The sequence below is a fragment of the Perissodus microlepis genome, chromosome 19, assembly GCF_051167445.1.
Source record: "Perissodus microlepis isolate ML-2025 ecotype Zambia chromosome 19, ASM5116744v1, whole genome shotgun sequence".
In the NCBI taxonomy this organism is placed as follows: domain Eukaryota; kingdom Metazoa; phylum Chordata; class Actinopteri; order Cichliformes; family Cichlidae; genus Perissodus; species Perissodus microlepis.
The window spans coordinates 9769688-9785125 of record NC_140479.1 but is presented as its reverse complement, the minus strand read 5'-3'; the positions used below and the strand labels follow the sequence as shown (position 1 = coordinate 9785125).

General features: G+C 42.1%; 2 protein-coding genes across 3 annotated transcripts; one reads left to right on the top strand and one right to left on the bottom strand.

Annotated features, from left to right (window-relative positions):
- Positions 1-282: 282 nt before the first annotated feature.
- On the bottom strand, positions 283-7869 carry LOC146365489 (myotubularin-related protein 9). 2 transcript variants are annotated; one of them, XM_084915698.1, is made up of 11 exons: positions 7360-7869; positions 7003-7059; positions 6504-6612; positions 6239-6364; positions 4419-4592; positions 3658-3875; positions 3422-3583; positions 2374-2519; positions 1899-2115; positions 1662-1813; positions 283-1515 (listed from the first exon to the last, which is right to left on the bottom strand). In XM_084915698.1, the coding sequence occupies exons 1-11, from the start codon at positions 7542-7544 to the stop codon at positions 1415-1417; spliced, it is 1647 nt and encodes a 548-aa protein (XP_084771824.1). In that variant the 5' UTR covers positions 7545-7869; the 3' UTR covers positions 283-1414. The 2 variants fall into 2 exon arrangements, with proteins under 2 accessions (XP_084771824.1, XP_084771823.1); XM_084915697.1 differs by lacking the exon at positions 7003-7059.
- Positions 7870-9851: 1982 nt separating this feature from the next.
- Positions 9852-14095, top strand: fam167b (family with sequence similarity 167 member B). Its single transcript, XM_084914151.1, has 2 exons — positions 9852-10241; positions 10703-14095. Exons 1-2 carry the CDS (start codon positions 9909-9911, stop codon positions 10964-10966), a joined length of 597 nt encoding a protein of 198 aa, XP_084770277.1. The 5' UTR covers positions 9852-9908; the 3' UTR covers positions 10967-14095.
- The last annotated feature ends 1343 nt before the right edge of the window (positions 14096-15438 follow it).

Below are 15438 nucleotides of genomic sequence, written 5' to 3'. Positions count from 1 at the left end.
AGGACTGGGAGGTGTGTCTGTTATACAGCCGACTTCTATTCATAATATTTATGAGTGAATACATATCATGAAATCATTATCCCTTTGCAATTATGCTAAACACTGGAAAAATAACAAAGCTTTGGCAAGTTTTGTCCTCTGTATTTAACAGCTCCAGAGTTCTGAAGGAATCACTTAGACATGTTGGTGAAATATGCCTGTTCATAGTGATGCATGGGGAGCTGTAAAGGTACTCCTGCTTCAGTCTATTAAATGTAAATCTATAGTCATAAGGCAGTCAGGTTATCTTAGCATACAGGTTAGAAAAGAGAAATCAGAGTAACATCAATCCTTATTTAACACAATATGGGATAAATATATATGAAAATGCTAGACCGAAACACAAGCCTAGTGTATTAAAATCACACAAGCACCACATTTTTTGTAAGAAAACTTTTATGCAGGTGTAAAAAATACTGTACATTAAAACATATTAGGCATTGCATATTGTTAACATTCATCAGGTTAACCATCTTCTCTAATTCACACAAGGTAGGATCACAAAGTTCTGCAACTCTGTCAATAAAAAGCACCTAATTTAAATTTAGCTGATCTTTCTCTCAAGTTTGTGTCACCTCCGGACCGCTGCGGTTTTAAGATCCTGTCTAAATATAAAGCATCGAGGACGCCAGCCATTTCTGTTTGTTCTGCTAAACTGCTCTGAGTCTGACTGAGGTAGGAGGGACGCTTCATATACTCTATACTGTTACATCTTTACTGCCGTTTTGAAGGCAAGTCTTCACACATCTTCAAAAAGACTAAGATTTTCCACTGCGGTAAACAGAGCTGAGTGGTTGGACAGCTTCACTGTTGGCGATTTTTCCTTCTTTGAAAAACATTTTAGTTACAATTCAGTGTGCTGTTTTCCTGCTTCACATCTCTAACACAGCTTTGTGAAACAGGTGAATTTAGACATGTATCCAAAATCTAACTGTTTTGTCCAAGTCAATCTAATCCTCATGGAAGTCTTCTGCCCCCTGCACATTTTTGAATGTGATGCGTGTTGGAACACATCAAAATTGTGAACCTACAACTTGAATATCATTCTGGGGAGGAACATGAAGATCGTCTTGCCTTTTCAACGCACTCACACTCCTCACCTGACTGGAACACTGTGGAGTCTGCTGTTTGGTCTGGTACACTGTCCTCTTCACAGGTAAGTATCTTTAATAAAAGCTGGATCATACTAGCATAGAAGTTTTTAAATCCATGGTGTGCAATAAGAATGGGACTTCCAGGTTCAGAGTGATCTACAAGTTTCAGCCAGGGCGAAAACAGTCCAGAAGTGCCCAGCAGGCAGGTCAAATCAAAATCAGGTATTTTGTTTTAACTCCTTGGAACCATGTGATCCCACCTCAATCACACGAACGAGGCATCAGCTGCGTGCTAACTTCCCCCATTCAATGACCATGTTCCTGATTTCCTCCTGAGCCTCTTCAAGGTGACGAACCTGCTGGGTCCACCTCAAAAAATAGCCTGAGGGTCAGACAGCGGGGCAGAGTGAGCACCAACACTTAAACTAAACTAAAGTGGTAACAACATAAGCTCAGAACAGCAACACTGCAATTACATTAAAGGCTAAAAAAGATGAGGTCTGAAAACAAGTGCAGGGCAAAGCTCACCTTTCCAGAGCTGCAGGGACTGAGGATGAACTGAGGGCCAGATTGCTAGCTCAGTGCGTTCATACAGGGGGTTAGAGTAGTAATCCCTCTCCGTGGGCCTTAGCAGAGCCCGGAACAAACAGTGAGTCCTTTCCTTTACTTCCAAGGCACACCTGATTGAAAGGCAAACAAAGTGTGAATCTTAGTTTGAAATGAAGACACTCAGCAGCAATCTTTAAATATGTAGAAAAAACTGACCTTTCCTGATCACTGTTACACAGAAAGGTGCCATAATCCGAGGCATAAACTTCAATCGCCAGTCGCAGGAGCAGCGCCTCAGAGAAGCCCAGAGCCAAGGGGAACTGCCGCCAAAGCTGCCACACACAGTCCAGCAGCAGCAGGAATACCGGAGACTCCTGCTGGAGACGAGCATGGGAGTAAGCTGAGTGAGCGCATCGCTGCTGGAATGGGTGTCCTGCCTGCAAACACACAAACACATGTCAGCTTTTAGGATCTAATTTTGTGGCAACAGATAGGCTCAGTCCTGTAGTCGCTGGGTGTGCTTCTATTTTTAAAAGCTCACGGCTTGTTTGGACACTCGTGTCAGAAGTAGACAGAGATCCCCGACGTTACAATGCATTTCTTTGGATTCTCGACAACATTTATGGGAGCAAATCAAGAAAAAAAGACATTTAAAATTCTTCCTAATCCTCCCCAACTTAAAACCTGGCACGCGCCTGTATCCACTCTCTCTCCAGCAGTCCCAAGAAGCCCTCCACTGTGCGGCAGCATGGATCCATGATGAGCTGAGCCAGAGTGCTGATGAGCAAAGAGCAGTCTGTCCCTTCAGAGCCGTGAACAAGAACAGAATGGCCATCCCTGGAAGAAACAACACACATTAACAAGTATAACAGTGCATCAGTTATGGCAACTGCCTTCTTTCTGTTTCTTCAAGATTTAAAAGAAATGGTTGTTGACTTGCCCTCACTTCCTTGTCCTGCATCTGCTTGTTGGTATTTCTGTGTCTACATTCAATTCAATTCAATTTTACTTATAGAGCGACAAATCAAAACAACAGTCACCTCAAGGCGCTTTGTACTGTAAGGTAGACCCTACAATAATACATACAGAGAAAAGCCAAACAATCATATGACCCCCTATGAGCAAGCACTTTGGCGACAGTGGGAAGGAAAAACTCCCTTTTAACAGGAAGAAACCTCCAACAGAACCAGGCTGAGGGAGGGGCGGGGCCATCTGCTGTGATTGGTTGGGGTGAGAGAAGGAAGACAGGATAAAGACATAATGTGGAAGAGAGAAAGAGATTAATAACAAGTATTATTCAGTGCAGAGAGGTCTATTAACACAGTGAGTGAAGAAGAAAAGCCCAGTGCATCATGGGAATCCCCCAGCAGCTTACACCTATTGCAGCATAACTAAGGGAGGATTCAGGGTCACCTGATCCAGCCCTAACTATATGCTTTAGCAAAAAGGAAAGTTTAAAGACTAAGCTTAGAGTTAGAGCAGTCAAGGCAGATAGCTGCCTGTCCCTGATCCTGATTATGTCCGAGCTCTGTTCCTGTTAAAAGTAATTTCTTCCTCCCCACTGTCACAAAGTGCTGATCCTCGGTGGGTTTTCTCTCTAATATTATAGAGTCTTTACAATAAAAAGCACATTGAGATGGGAGTTGCTGTAAATTGGTACTTTCCAGATAAAATTGAATTAGTCACAAGATATTACCATAAAGTTTTCCAAGTCATGAGAGTGTGGGTGTTATTCATACCTCTCCACACACTCCACCAGCAGGCCGGCAGTAGAAAGAGCATTTTGGACGTGCGACAGCCACTTTGAATTCTCCAGCTTACTGAGCCAGCGGTCCATGTTGTTGGACTCGTCACCACAAGCCTCCACCAGTTTAATTAGGCTCTCCTGGAGAGCTTTACCCCTGCACACATATGAGGCAGTGTGTAGTGAAGCAAGTTTGACAAATCAGTATTATCAGACAGTCAGCAAACACACCTTTCCATCTGTCTGTGAAATCTCTTCCAGCGGTCGTAGAACGATTTAGACTCAAACCCTCCACCTGTCATCCTGGCCTGTTGAGCCTGCTGCATGGAGCGAGTGTCAATTATGTAGCCTTTGTCCGAACCCTCAATCACAGCCTGGAGGAGCAGCTCATCTTCCTTGCAGCGCTTCCTATTGGCTCCTAGCAGCGGCTGACTGCTGCGCATGATGACCTACAACATTTTTCATCCTGTTAACAATGTTCAGTCAAATGTGTAGCCTTAACCATAACAGTTTTTTTTAATTTGGGACTTTAAATTCTTTTATTTTCGTATGATTGCTTTGATGTTGGCTCTCTTGTATTTTGTATCATTATGGAATGAGTTTCTCTATGGCTTCCTGGTTTCAAGTGTTGCGCATTATTTGACAGTTTTCTTCTGTTCACTGGTTTTATGAGTGTTAGTTTCACTCTCTTTCCTCTGAGTACTGGTCTAGCCTCCTGTGTCAAGCTCGCCATGTTCAGCAATTCAGTTCTTTTATTTTGGTAGTCAGTTATATTTTATCCTGTGTCTTGATTCTCTTCACCCGTGTCTTGTCCTCAGCCGTTCCCACTTCCTTCGACTATATATTGTCCCCGTCTCTCCTGTGTTAGTCGTTGGATTGTTTGTTTCCTCTGATGTTTTCTGTTCATGTTTGGACTTTTTGGACATTTTATATTGCTTTTAGCCATTCTGCCACAAACCGTGACACTAAAAGTGAACACTAAATCACCTCACCATGCCGTTCTTCTTGTGGTAGTAGCAGAGAACAGGGAAACGTCCTCCCTGTCTGAATTTGGCTGCTTTTTTCAGCGTGTCGTCGTCTATGCTTTTTGGGACGATGACTGCCGGAGGGTAGGAGGGACAAACCGAGTAATCTCTGTTCACGGTGCTCAGTCTCCACTTCTCATACTGAAAAAAAGAGAGAGAGAAGGCGATAAAGGAAAATGTGAGCTTTAGTATCAAGTAACCTGTTATTATTCATGCTAACCTCCCGGTTGCTAAAGTCACAGGGGACTCTTTGAGCTGAGCTGGACTGGGAGTAGTCCAGTTCATAGGTGAGGAAAGCCCCGTTATTTTTATTTTGCATAAAGCGTGTGCTTATGCTCCAAGCTAATCCTTAGTGGATCTTTAAGTAATAACAACTGCCCTATTATGGCTTATTTGATTTCTTAGTAAGAGATTAAGAAAAATAAAAGACCATGACTATTGCTGGACAGACTGTTTTCCAGTTGATGAACTCGGGGATGATTTTAGGGAGATCTGAACCTTTCTTCATGTCCAGACTGCAGGATCACTCCTGTGTGGCCTCTTTTAGGGACATGTTTTCTCAGTAGTACCTACACCTGATTAGGTGCAGTCCTGAAAACCCAAATTGTGGAACTTGATTTTAATCGGCTAACCTCATGAATAGGTACCATTTCCTCAATATAACAAATAAAAATGTACTCTAACCAGCTGGTTACTTAAGCATAAGTACTGTAAACAGTAGCTTGGCTCTCTCCCAAGTAAAGAAAGCTTCTTTTCAAAGACCTCTACTGAATATCTGCTTTCCTTAATGTGCACAAAACCTAACGTGGGGCATGTCTCTTTTTAAGTCTTTTTAAGTCTTTTTGGCACTGTGAGCTTGGTGACCAGAGGAGCCTGCCTATAAAAATCAGGTAAAATCAAAAAAATACAGCATAGTAATTCTTACCCTTGCAGGGAGCCAGATCAGCTGTTTACAGCTACTTCTAATGTTTTTGTAAACTTTGTAAACTAAGCTAAACTAAGTCCTTCTGGAAGCCACTCAGCAACTATCTTAAAACATCCCTGCACTCTTATTTGAAACATCACAATGACATAAAACCATAGAAACCAATCACCAGTCTGCGCCAAAGTAAGGTGTCACGCTTCACCATCATTGCTGTTGAAGAATTCTCCTATAATGTGTCAGGCTAAGCTAAATCACTATAGCTCTGTTTGCCTTACCGCTATAACAACTTTCTCACTTTTTTTAATTTTATCAAAGAAACTTAATCACCAAGTTCCCTAAATTGTAAAAGGTATTCTTCAAAACTCTGTATGAATAGTTGAAGCTCGTAGTTTATAACTACACAGAACAGCTCAGCTCCTGTCGTGATGGAAAGAGTCAGTGGGAGAGAAATAATTGGGACTTGCAAATTCCAGCCACTTTATCCTGGGTGAAAAACACTACTCAGGCTGGTCTGGTTAAAAGCACAGATATCCTACATGTTCTGGGAATTTTGTGTCTGTAAAACACATGCAAAAATGCTGACCTCAGCTGCGACCCCTCACCATAGCAACATGCCATTCCCACGGGAAGATGTGTGTTATACATGAATTCAAGCTGTGTGCAACACATTCTGAAGTTAAGGGGAAAACAAATGAAAGCTAAGCAAGAAGGATATCCTGAATCCCGACCCCTACACTTCCCTGGCATTTTCCTGTCATGTGGTTGTAGGGACATTGTTGGAAAATGTTACCTGAAAAATGTCTGTGTCTACAGCATTATCTACAGCAGAAAACAAGCATACAGAGTTTTATATGTTGCTTACAAGTTCCTTCATCTGACTGTAGTGCATTTCAGGAGATGAGAGACCCCACTGCTCCGGCAGGCTGAGATCAACAGGTCGGTAAAAGAAAGGGTACATTGCGGACACGCAGTCCAGACAGGACAGTGTCTGCAGAAAGTTAAAGAGAGATTACCGATACATGCAAAGCAGTGAAAAACATATGCAGAAAAATAGCAGGCTACTCTAAGACCAACAGTTAGATTGATTTTCTTATGCCTGTGTGTTTCAGGTTGCATTAGTTGTGTACCTCGATAGAGTGTGCAATGTTGAGACACTGTTCCATGCCTGGGATGTCAAGCTGGAGCACACGCAGATCTTTACACTTCATCGTAATTGTTCCAGATGAACCAGACATCCTACACACACACACACACACACACAAATATATGATTCTTACACAAAAGAAAAATGCACCCCCTCTAAGAGCCCCATATATTGCCTATGGCGGCGCATGAGGCTCGACTTGCAGCAGAAAAAGTGGGCAAAACGAGTCAGGTAGATTGTCTCTGTGTGTGTGTGTGTGTGTGTGGGGGGGGGGGGGGGGGGGGGGGGGGGGTACCTACCAAAAGGTTTCAGAGAGCTACGAAGAAAAAAAGCTGTTAGTTGCAAGCAGCACACAGCTCTGAGCATGTGGAGGGTGGCAAACGGAAAAAACGTTGCGTTAATCTTGTTGGGAAATGTTACTTCTTTAGAATTGCAACAAGAGCAACACACAGCATGACATGGCAACACAGAGGATGTCCAACCTTTCACTGTGGCTTGCATTAGAGAAGAAGCCGGAATAGCCCGTAAGGTTTTCCACACTGGTTAAAAAAGATTTGAGGAAGGAATGAGAGATCAGAGGAATTACCGGCAAGTTCACACCGTTTCGTGTTGATTAGTGTGATTACTGGTTTGATCATGCGAGTTATAATCATAATAAATAAGTTCTAAGAATCACAAGTCCACCATCAAAATATTTAATCATCAATTTAATCAATTAAAAAATAATTGAGATAGAGAAAAGTGCGACATTGTTCTCGCAGGATACTCGTTACTTTTCTTAATAAGACACGTTTTTGATCTGATTTCTTATCACCTTTGTGACCTCAATCCTCCCTCACCTTTTCTCAATGGCATCGATGTTCCTGAGGAGCAATAAAACCTGCCGGGAGTCACTCTCCTCCCTGTCCGAGAATAGCAGGTGGTGGCCGGTGATGCACAGGGTTCCTCTGCTCGGGGGTTGCAGCGGCTGTCGGAGCACAACATCCTCCACATTGGCCGTCTTGATGTGCTCAGCAAACTCCATCAGCTCCCCTTCAAACACCCAAAGTCCGTCTGCAGAACTTTGTTTCTGTTCTTTCTGAACTACAGAAGTGGCCGAGCAGCACCTCAATCACGTCCTGGCCTCTCTTGTAAGAAAACGAAAGCGGGCTTCCTCCTCTGCACGCACAGCTGGTTGGGCAGCGTTGCAGCCGCGCTCTGTTTGATTGGCGATAAGAAGTCTATAAATAGAAGAAGCTTCATATTTTCCTGAACATTGTCGTCCTCTTATGTGGCTACACCTTTGCACACACAGCTGGCTAAGCTTAACTGCCGTGGGAGTGGAAAATGTGCTGCTTTAGGCGACAAAAGGCGGAAGTCTACGTTTCCTGAGACAGTCAGTGAGAAGTGACACTTATCACTGGTAAAACTTGTGCGCACTGCAGAAGGGGGGGGGGGGGAGCCACTGTGAGGTGCCTGTAGTATATTAGATTGTCACTAGATGGCGCCATACTCAAGCACAAAAAAATCGTCAATCACAACTCATCTGCCAAGTTGGCTTTTGCTGTGTGTAACTATTGAAATCTGTCAGCTACAAAATATTGACACAGTATCACTTTGCTGGTATTACGACGCATTACAGTGTGAACAAGTGTAGCTGGTACTGAACCTACAACTTTCAGCTTTGACTAGTTTCATTATATTTTGCAATTTGAGATGTTTTGCATTAAACAAAGTCACCTGTAAAATATATAAATAAGTATCTAGCCTTATTGTAAAGAGTAAACGTAACGTAATAGAGTACAGTGTATCAGTGCACCCACGTGTGGGCTATTGAACCAAGTGGAAAATATGATGCTTTGTCCTATCCCATCCATCCATTTAAACACACATTTTGCCCCAGGGAATATAATTCATGCAGCATAAACCACAATAATAAAAACAGGAACACTGATGCAAGAAAACACACCACAAACAAGTTTTAAAATGAAAGAAAAAAGTGAGCAACATAGGCCTAAAATAACTAGTTTAGATATGCATCCAGTAAGTTTTATATGCATTCATGGTGGGTTCCACCCCCATGATTCAGAAGCTTGTAGAAGTACCTCTGGCAGTTTTCTGTTTGACTATCGATGTGTCACATCATTGTGGAAGAGTTTTAGCCCCGCTCGTCTTTACAGCGTTGCTTCAGCTCATTGAGGTTTGCTGGAATTCATTCATGCACAGCTCTTTTCAGTCAGGTTGAGTTTTGCACTTTGACTGGATCATTGCAGCACATTGATTCTTTTGCTTTTTTTTTTTTTGGCCAATTTTTATCTGTTGGACAGATGTCTCCACATTTCATTCTGCATTGGTATACAGAGGAGCTCACGGTTGACTCAGTGACTGCCAGGTGCCCAAATCAGCACACTTCCACCACCATGCTCACAGTTGGTATAAGGGGTTTGGGCTGATAAGTTATGTTTGGGTGTCTCCAAACATGGTGCTGTGCGTTATGGACAAACAAATGGATGTTGTTCCAGAAGTCCTATGGATTGTTCATTTGCAACTTTGCCAACCTAAGCTGTGCTGCCATGTTATTTTTAGAGAGGAGGCTTTCTCCTGGCAACCCTTCCAAAGAAGCCAAGGTGTTCTGTCTTTTTCTAATTTTATTGTCATGAACTTTAACCTTTAACATGCTAACTGGGACCTGTAGAGTCTGAGATGGAGCTCCTGGGTTTTTTGCAGTTTTTCTGAGCATTGCTCGGTCTGACCTTGAGGGGAATTTGTTGGGAAATTGCACAGTAAGCCTGTAGGCTACTTACTTTTTTACATAGCTGAACAGAAAACTTGGTTTTTCACCTGACTGTGTGTAAGTATGTAAGTATGTATAGATTTTTCTCATACATCCAGGCGCAGGTTTGTTGTACTTTACTTGATTATTTCCATTTTCATACTGCAGATGGAAATTTAATCTGTACTTCAGTGCACGCAGTTAATTGGCCCACTTTTAGATCAAAACTACCCCAGAATGCAAAGCAAGGCAAGCAGAAAGAGAAAAACACATCAACGTGTGATGTCCAGGAAATACATGCATACATCTGTATTCGTTTCTTCTTTTGGCAGTTTCTCCTGTAATATAAATGTAAAACTATTTTAAATAGTTTTAAGTCATTTAACTTGTGAATGCACAGCAATAAAATCTATTTTTTTATTAGGCAGATAATCAGACTTTGCTGTAAGATTCTGGGGGATTAGGTTTCAGGATATCTTTTCCCCTCGCCTGACAAAAGCTTGCAAACTCTCCAGCCTCCCTGTCCTGTGCGGGATGGGCGGTCACTGCGCTATTTCTCCCTATAAAGGAGGAGGCATGGACCTGTTGCGCTCTAATCGCCAAGCTGCCAGCGCAGAAAGCGAGCCTGCTCCCTGAATGCTCAGCGTGTATCAGCAATCTGCTGCACCGATGGATTTTAAGGAGCTTGGAGACGGCTCGTCCTCCGAGGGCGACACGGAGGATCTGGACAGCGTGAAAGCGCTCACGGAGAAGCTGAAGTTACAGACCCGCAGACCGTCCTACCTCGAGTGGCAGGAGCGCGTACAGAGCCGAGCGTGGAAGGAAAGAAATTCCGCGGACGGTCCCGACTCAGGAGGACAACAAGTCGTTTCCGTGCCGGCAATTTTGAGGAGCTCAGAACTGGTTGTGGGCAGCATCTGCGGCTTTGACACCATGGACGATGCCCTGGAGCATCTTAGAAAAGAGCTGGTGAGTTCCTCCAGATATTTGATTTGATTTTTATCTAAAGATGCGTCACGCCCTGAGAAATAATTTGCACTTCTTGATAATCTCCAATCATTAAAACTAATAAATGAATAAGTAAATAAATAAATAATACAGAGTCCTTATCCATTCTTGAGAAATACAGATAGCTATCTATCTCCTACTTCACCTTTAAAACAGATAGGCATCTCTTTAGGTGTCAGTGATCTTCCTTGCATGACTGCTTGTCTTAACTTAAGGGAAAGAAGTCTAAACACACAGATTGCGAAACAATATGGTGCCAGTTTTCTCATAAGCTGCAACCCATCTATTCCACATGATTTTTACCCTTTGATGAGGAGATAGGCACCATCCAAATCCAAACTTCCACATATGTTCTGCTAAACTGAACACTGAAACTCACTTTCTTCTCAACCGCGCTCCCTCCATCCCTACTCTACCCTCAGAGGGAAATGCAAGTTCAGGACAACCGACTGGCCCGTCAGCTGATCCGTCTGCGGGTGGAGATCCATCGGCTCAAAGTGGAGCAAGTGTGCCACCGTCACAAGGAGATGCTGGACGACGCAACGTACGAGCTGGAGGAGTGCGGAGAGGAGTCGGACCTGCTGTGTGATATCCCCATGAAGGCTGCCTTTGCTCTGTCCACCCCTCTAAAACATCTGGGCCTCACCAAGATGAATATCAACTCCAGGCGTTTCTCACTGTGTTAAAGACCGCAGGCCTCACTCGTGCCACCAAGGATGCTCCGTCACCTCCTCTTTGTTTGTGTAGGCATTATTGTTATAAAGGGTTATTTCCGTTGATGGCGCAGTGGGGCAAAAGTAAAGATGAGCCACTAGCAGCTGTGAATGAAAATGAAAACGATGATGACTTTGATGTGTGCCTTGGTATGACATGCATGAGGAAGCCTGTGCATACAGACCTGCAGGGGCATACACCTTTATCATCACGCAGCTTCCTGCTGGATGAGGTCTGGGCAGCTCTGCTGTTGACTGAGAGAATTAATGAAGACTAAGAGCTAGACTGAAGTATACTCAGTGAACTATTTTTAATATCAGAAACCAAGGTGATTTGGTGATGCAAATTCACATTTAACAAAGAAGTTTAAGCGGGACAATAACTCATTTATAAATCTGTTTATATTCTTGGACTCTGCAGGAGTGCAGTAGAAATCCACATTTCAAATATGCCTTATTTACCTTCTGCTGAGTTCACTCCACCCACTGTTAGAAACGAGCTCCTCGAAGCCACCTTTATTATGATTGGCTGCCCCTCTTGAGAAGAGGTGAGGCGATTTTGTTAAGGTTATCCCCTCTCATTGAGGTCATTAGAAAAAACTGTCGGAAACTGTGTTTGGAGCAGTCTGTGCCTGAGCTTTTGGCTCACGGGGATTACTTTGCATACACTGACCTCATTATTGGGAACTTAATTCATGTTTAATATGACTGTTCTCCATTGTAATGTGCCTAGAACAGATATAACTTATATATACAGTGATTAACACATGCATTAGAGCATGCCTTCGAAAATTACCAAATTAATTTTTATGCTTCTGAAATCTGTCAGCACGTGCAGGCGCTTTAATCAAATTTATATTTGCAATGAAAAAAAAAAAAATTAATGTTATCTGAGAATTACAGTCATTTACTTGCATTCCTGAACAGAAGCAACAATTTGCCTGATAAAAAACAAAAGAAAATCTTCTTCTTCTTTTTTTATTTTTCATTTATTTATTTTTTTTTACAGATTTCTAAATCATTTCTGATCTAATTCATTTTACAGAAAATGAGGAAATGTTAGGTCAACTTAAGGTTATACAGAAATGAAAATAGCCCTCCCAGGTGTTCAGGTCACACTACTTTACATCACCTCAGAAATTATGCTGCCAACCTAAATAGGTCTTGGAACAAAAGTGAGATGTTACAATTTAGAAAATGAAATAAAGACAAAACATGTTGAAGCTGTTTTCAAGCTTGAATCCGTGCAGAAAAAAAACAAAAAAACAAAATTACATATTTCCCCTGTGGCCTGCAGTGTTACTCATGCTACTCATCTCTCTGGCTGTGAGTTTCTCACTTTGCCTGGCTTCTCTTGAATAAAATGGAATCTAATAGCTCTCCCCTAAAATACATTTAAATACCTCAGCAGCAACGTCTCTTCTCTGAAATCATGACTCAAGTTTTATTTTTAATCTACCGTGATCTGCCATGTGAGGACTGCAGTTAAGTAAGGTTAAAGCCTCTTTACTTCTTATATGCCATCATGCTTTTACAAGCATCATGATTAGATAGATGATGTTCACGTCTGCAGATTTTTATTTATTTATTTTTTAAGTAACTGGGTCATGACCTCTGAAAAGAGTCAAATGTATTCCTATCAAATATATTTTTCGGCACTTTGAATGTCAAGTAAGATTTAGGCAAAGCCATTAACGACCCTTTTAAAAGGTCACGAGCCAAAAAGTTTGGGAAACACAGCTTTACTGAAACTGATGCATGAAGGCAGCTGCTCCTGTCTGGTCTGGGCCGATACAGAAATGCTCAGCAACACGTTGAAGTAAACAAAGTCCTTTAATGCAGACACTTACAGCAGCCACAGGCAGGTCACACTCCAGCATTTTTACACCTCTTCTTCACAAACCAAAAATATCTCTGCAACCTAGCAGCTGCAGTGACACAAACCAGGAGCTCGTGTCCGATGTCCTTTGTTTTTCATTAGCACGTCAGGATGCTGCAGAGCACTGATTTTAGACTATATGTGGCTGGCCAGTGACCAAGTGTATTTTATGTTTTAAATGATTTTCTCTTTGGTTTAGTTTTTTAAAGAGTGAATGAATTTAACTTTGGTTGCATTAAAAGTGTAAAACATCTATTAAATGTATTATTCTATGCAGATTGTTAAATCAAGTTGTAATATGAATGTAATGACTTAACTGAATGAATATATATAAAAAACGCCTTAAAGAGTAAATTCCTTAATCTTTTTCTTTCACATAAAAGACATATCAAAGAGTTTTTTTAATCATATTTGAATCAGTTATAATTACTATATGATGGGAGACAGTTTTACACCTGCCTGTTCAGAATGGGTCACAGCTTTCTCAAAAAAACCTCTCATCTGAGCAACGCAAGTGTCTCAGGAAACCACACAGCGAATAGAGTGAAATGAAAACATTCCCAGCCATCTTTTTCAGAAACAGGTTGAGGTTTCGTGCGTTTAGAGTCATAATATTTTGTTAAAGCTTGAAAGTTTTGGTTAGATATCTCTTCTTTCTTTCTTTTTAACAGCCTTTTTGTAAGTAGTTTTGGTTGAAGTTAGAATTAGGGTTAGGCTTGTTCTGAGATGGGAGGAGCAGACATGAGTATGGATGAACAGAGATATGAAATGCTGATGATTGTATGATTTCTGTCGGTGTAAGTGAGGGAAAACATCCCCACATGTTCCAGCACATCCATCTCCGTCATCCACCATCGGTCCTAAAGCCACCCAGGCACAACGGTATCTTCTTTCCTTTCCAAGAGACAGCCATGACCTGCTGTAACACTCAGACGTATGAAAGGGGCCCTGGAGGGATGTGCAGAAGCAGACATAGTCAAGCTTGACACCAAATATGCCTTGGCAGAGCGCGGACGCCGTGTTAAATGAGAGCGCAACTAAGACTGTTGAAATGATCACAAGTGGCATACTTCAGGAGTTGTGTGATCTCATGTGGGTCGCGGGACCTCAATAGTTAGACACATGGAAATGAGTATCATATGGAAGACGCAGAGGATTAAGTACTACGGCTTGAGGCCGTATTCTTGAGTGAATGCTTTCAGAATAAAGGGCTGCAGACTTGTGTTTCTCAGGCTGCTCATTCTTTGCCCTGTAGATACTTTCCCGTGACCCTTTTTCGCCCGTATCTTTCTGCTTGCCATCAAACCAGCAGAAGATATTACAGTGTAAATAAAGAATAATAATCCATCTGTTTATCATAAAGCCAAGTAAGCCTACATGATGCACATGAGTAAGCACTAGAGGCAAAAAAAAGAGCCCTCATTTACATTCATGAAAGAGGCCAGCACCTGCATCATGTAGCAGGAGGTAGGAGGTCTGGAAAACTTTCTGCAGACTGATAGCATCGCAGTTTGATTGCGTAACAGAATGTGATTTCCAACCACATTTGGAAGTAGTGACAACTGTGGTCGAGAGGAAGAAAGGAATACCCTTAAAGCTCCAGAAGGCCTGCACAAAGCTGATCTCCAAACATGGCAGGACACTTTTTCTCCCAGCACGTATCAAAGAAGAGTTCTTGGATGATTAGACTTTATCTTCAGTCACATACACCTACGTATTTACATCACTCTCAAAATTAAAAAAAAAAGAAAAATGAAGCACATTTCACACATCCTCCTAGATTTATACTCTGCACTTTAACGGAAAAAAGAGTGAACTCAGGTGGTTTCATCATGAGTGAGACTTTATCTATGCTGTGGCAGTCTTCTAAGCACATATTTCTGTGCACTTCCTGTAATGTTTGGACTGACTTCCTGCCAGTGCACGCTATGTAGCAGCAGCCGTTCACCACAAGAGAAGAGATGCGGTCCACGGCTAGAGTTGTATGAAATGTCGAAAATGCGACAGCACAGGCTTAGAGGGTGTTAACAGCCAGAGAGGTTTTTACTTTATGCCTTCTCTCGAGTAGAAATGTGACCATGATACAGCCTGCTAGAGCTAAAATTATGATTCTATGTTACAAAATGTTATATAAAGGAGATGTGGAGCTTGTGACGAGGCTTTTCCCTTTATATTTTCACATTTTTTTAATAGTAAGCTGAGCAAACCAAGACCAAAGGTTCATTTTAAAGCCTTTTTTGGCCACAGACAAGAATATCCTCAAACCACATGTTTGACTAAAAAAGAAAACTTTGTAGTCTTGTTGACTTAACACCTGGGGCACCACGACACAGGAAATGCAACTGTCCCGAGTGCTGCAAGATATTCAAATATCTTTTGAACCACTCTGGACCAACACCTCAGCTGCACACTGAAGATGTTCTTTACTTTAAAGGTCAGCAACTCGCACGTTAAATGCAAACAGCGAGCGACACAAAAGCGCGGCCTACAAAAGCCCCCCGTCTCTAAACTGTTTTGGAAAATTCACGTCTTGTTCCGTGTTTGGGAAAGGTGCTGTCCTGACCCC